Source organism: Aplysia californica, unplaced genomic scaffold, assembly GCF_000002075.1.
Source record: "Aplysia californica isolate F4 #8 unplaced genomic scaffold, AplCal3.0 scaffold00006, whole genome shotgun sequence".
Classification (NCBI taxonomy): domain Eukaryota; kingdom Metazoa; phylum Mollusca; class Gastropoda; order Aplysiida; family Aplysiidae; genus Aplysia; species Aplysia californica.
Window position 1 is genome coordinate 2,865,104 of NW_004797276.1, and position 2,463 is coordinate 2,867,566.

Consider the following 2,463-nt stretch of genomic DNA (forward strand, 5'->3'; position numbering starts at 1 on the left):
AGCCTGGCTGTCTACCCGTACTTAAGTACGGCTAGACAAGAAGTCTAGCCGTACTTAACCCTCATCCTGCGGGAGCCGGGTTTATGTAGCCCGATAAGCCTATTTCGGCACCTCGCCTGCGTTCTGGTCCCGAGTCAGTGTAGCTCCTGGCTCAGCGCACGCTCAGCGCACGCTCAGCGCACGCGCAGCGCGCATCCTCTTACGTGTCATTCGGGTCCCGAGTCGGATCCCCATTCACGCAGGTCAAGTGTGTGTGCGTCAGTCTGCTTATGTTTGTGTGCGTTTGTGGCCTTCTTCTAGAACCACCTGCGTTGGTTCGTAATCGAGGCATACGTCTCATTCAAAACATGCCACGTTGATAGCTCTAGATGTTCGTCCAATGAAATTATAGAAGAAATTGACCCACTTAGACATGAGGAGCTCGAAAGGATAGTCAGGAAACAAGACTTCCATTTTTCTATACAAAATATTTCAAATGAGCTTGATTTTGTATGAAATGATACTACCTGATAAAAGGTGAGCTTGTTTAATAGTTTTGAATACCCTTGTGCAGGTACAAAGAACAATTTGAGTGTAAAACATTCGGAAATTGACCTAAATTATCCCTTTTCGAACCTCAGGTCATTCATAACAACAAGAGCGTCCAGAAAGGTTATTCAAATGGGCGTAACTACTCGTAATGTCTTATCAGCTTGTGAGAGGGGGTTATTCATGTGTTTGTAACACTTTATAAATAGAATGCTATGAAGGATAGAGCGTTATTTTCATCATCAGTTAACACACTCCCGCGGTATTCATGGCGAAAACACACGTTTCCCGGCGCGCGCGCTGTACACCAACAGTACACACTGAGTGACCCCAGCGGCCTGCCCGGCGAGTCCGACGTAATCGGTTGCTGATAAGATACGCATCTGGGCACAGACGCAGGATAAGAGTTAAGTACAGCTAGACTGCCAGTCTAGCCGTACTTATCTTAGGCCCTATTAACATTAGAAAACAGAAGGTTTAAAATACATGCACGGTCATTAAGGCACCTGGTTTCGTCTCAAATACAAATACTTTAGGTACTGCACACTAAAAATGTATTTTACAATTCAGTAGGCCTATTTTTTGTAAATGGTCAGTGTAGCAATCATATTATTATTAAGAATAAAAGTACTTAAGTTTAAGTACGGTTGAGGGACCTGTTCTAGATCTAGATATCTAGATTATAGATCTAGATTTAGATTTCGTTTAGATATAGATCTATATTAGCTCATAGATCTAGAATCTAATACCTACTAGATATAGATCTAGATCTAGAATCTACATCTATATCTAGATGTAGATCTAGATATCTAGATCTAGAATCTAGATATCTAGAATCTAGATCTAGATCTAGAAATCTAGAATAGATCTAGAGATGAGATTATAAGATCTAGAACAGGTCCCTCAGCCTCAACCTAGATATCTAGATCTAATATAATCTAGATCTAGATCTAGATCTACAAGTTACATTCAGCGTTGTCCTCAGTTTTGAATTTTTGTCCACAGCCTTTATTGTAGCAAGTTAAAAGTTCTGAAGCCATTTTATTTTTTAATCGTAAAGTGCTGTCGGTGCGGTGAAGACCAGTCGTCAGTGTAAACAAGGAAGAAGAAGCTTCTCGACTTCGAAGTTCGAAGAAACAAAGCATGCTCAAGGGAGACAAAAATTACGGAAGTCAATATAAAACACTGAATACCAACAGAGCTGCAAAACGAAATAATTGTTTTTATATACTAGATCTAGAAAGTCGCCTAAAAAAGAGAAAACTGGCGCAAAACTCCACAGTTTTGCCAGTAAAGCAACATATACATTGTGTGGTTGATAAACACGTATAAAATGTATTACTGTTTGAATACATGAATTTTAATAGCTTGTTCGCAACCACAGCACTGAAGTGTCTGAAGTACAATAGAGCGGTGTGGCATGCGTCCCCCCCCCCCCCCCCCTCCATCTCTCTCTCTCTTCTCTCTCTCTCTCTCTCTCTCTCTCTCTCTCTCTCTCTCTCTCTCTCTCTCTCTCTCTCTCTCCTAAGATCTCTCTCTCAGTGTCTTTCTGTCTCTCTCTCTGTCTCTGTCTCTCTCTGTCTCTCTCTGTCTCTCTCTCTCTCTCTCTCTGTCTCTCTCTCTCTCTCTCTCTCTCTCTCTCTCTCTCTCTCTCCTAAGATCTCTCTCTGTGTCTCTGTGACTCTCTCTGTGTCTCTCTCTCTGTGTCTCTCTCTCTGTCTCTGTCTCTATCTCTGTCTCTGTCTCTGTCTCTCTCTCTCTCTCTCTCTCTCTCTCTCTCTCTCTCTCTCCTAAGATCTCTCTCTGTGTCTCTGTGACTCTCTCTGTGTCTCTCTCTCTGTGTCTCTCTCTCTGTCTCTGTCTCTATCTCTGTCTCTGTCTCTGTCTCTCTCTCTCTCTCTCTCTCTCTCTCTCTCTCTCTCTCTCTCTCTCTCT

At 42.5% G+C, this 2,463-nt stretch overlaps 1 protein-coding gene across 1 annotated transcript in view; it reads right to left on the reverse strand.

The window, feature by feature from the left end:
* The window catches only part of LOC101850615 (cysteine and histidine-rich domain-containing protein 1), a 35,707-nt gene extending 34,020 nt beyond the window's left edge, over positions 1 to 1,687 (reverse strand). Inside the window, exon 1 of the mRNA XM_005089524.3 lies at positions 1,496 to 1,687. Within this exon, the coding sequence (XP_005089581.2) occupies positions 1,496 to 1,673 (178 nt within the window). The 5' untranslated portion in view covers positions 1,674 to 1,687. The remainder of the gene's footprint in view (positions 1 to 1,495) is intronic.
* Positions 1,688 to 2,463: the final 776 nt, after the last annotated feature.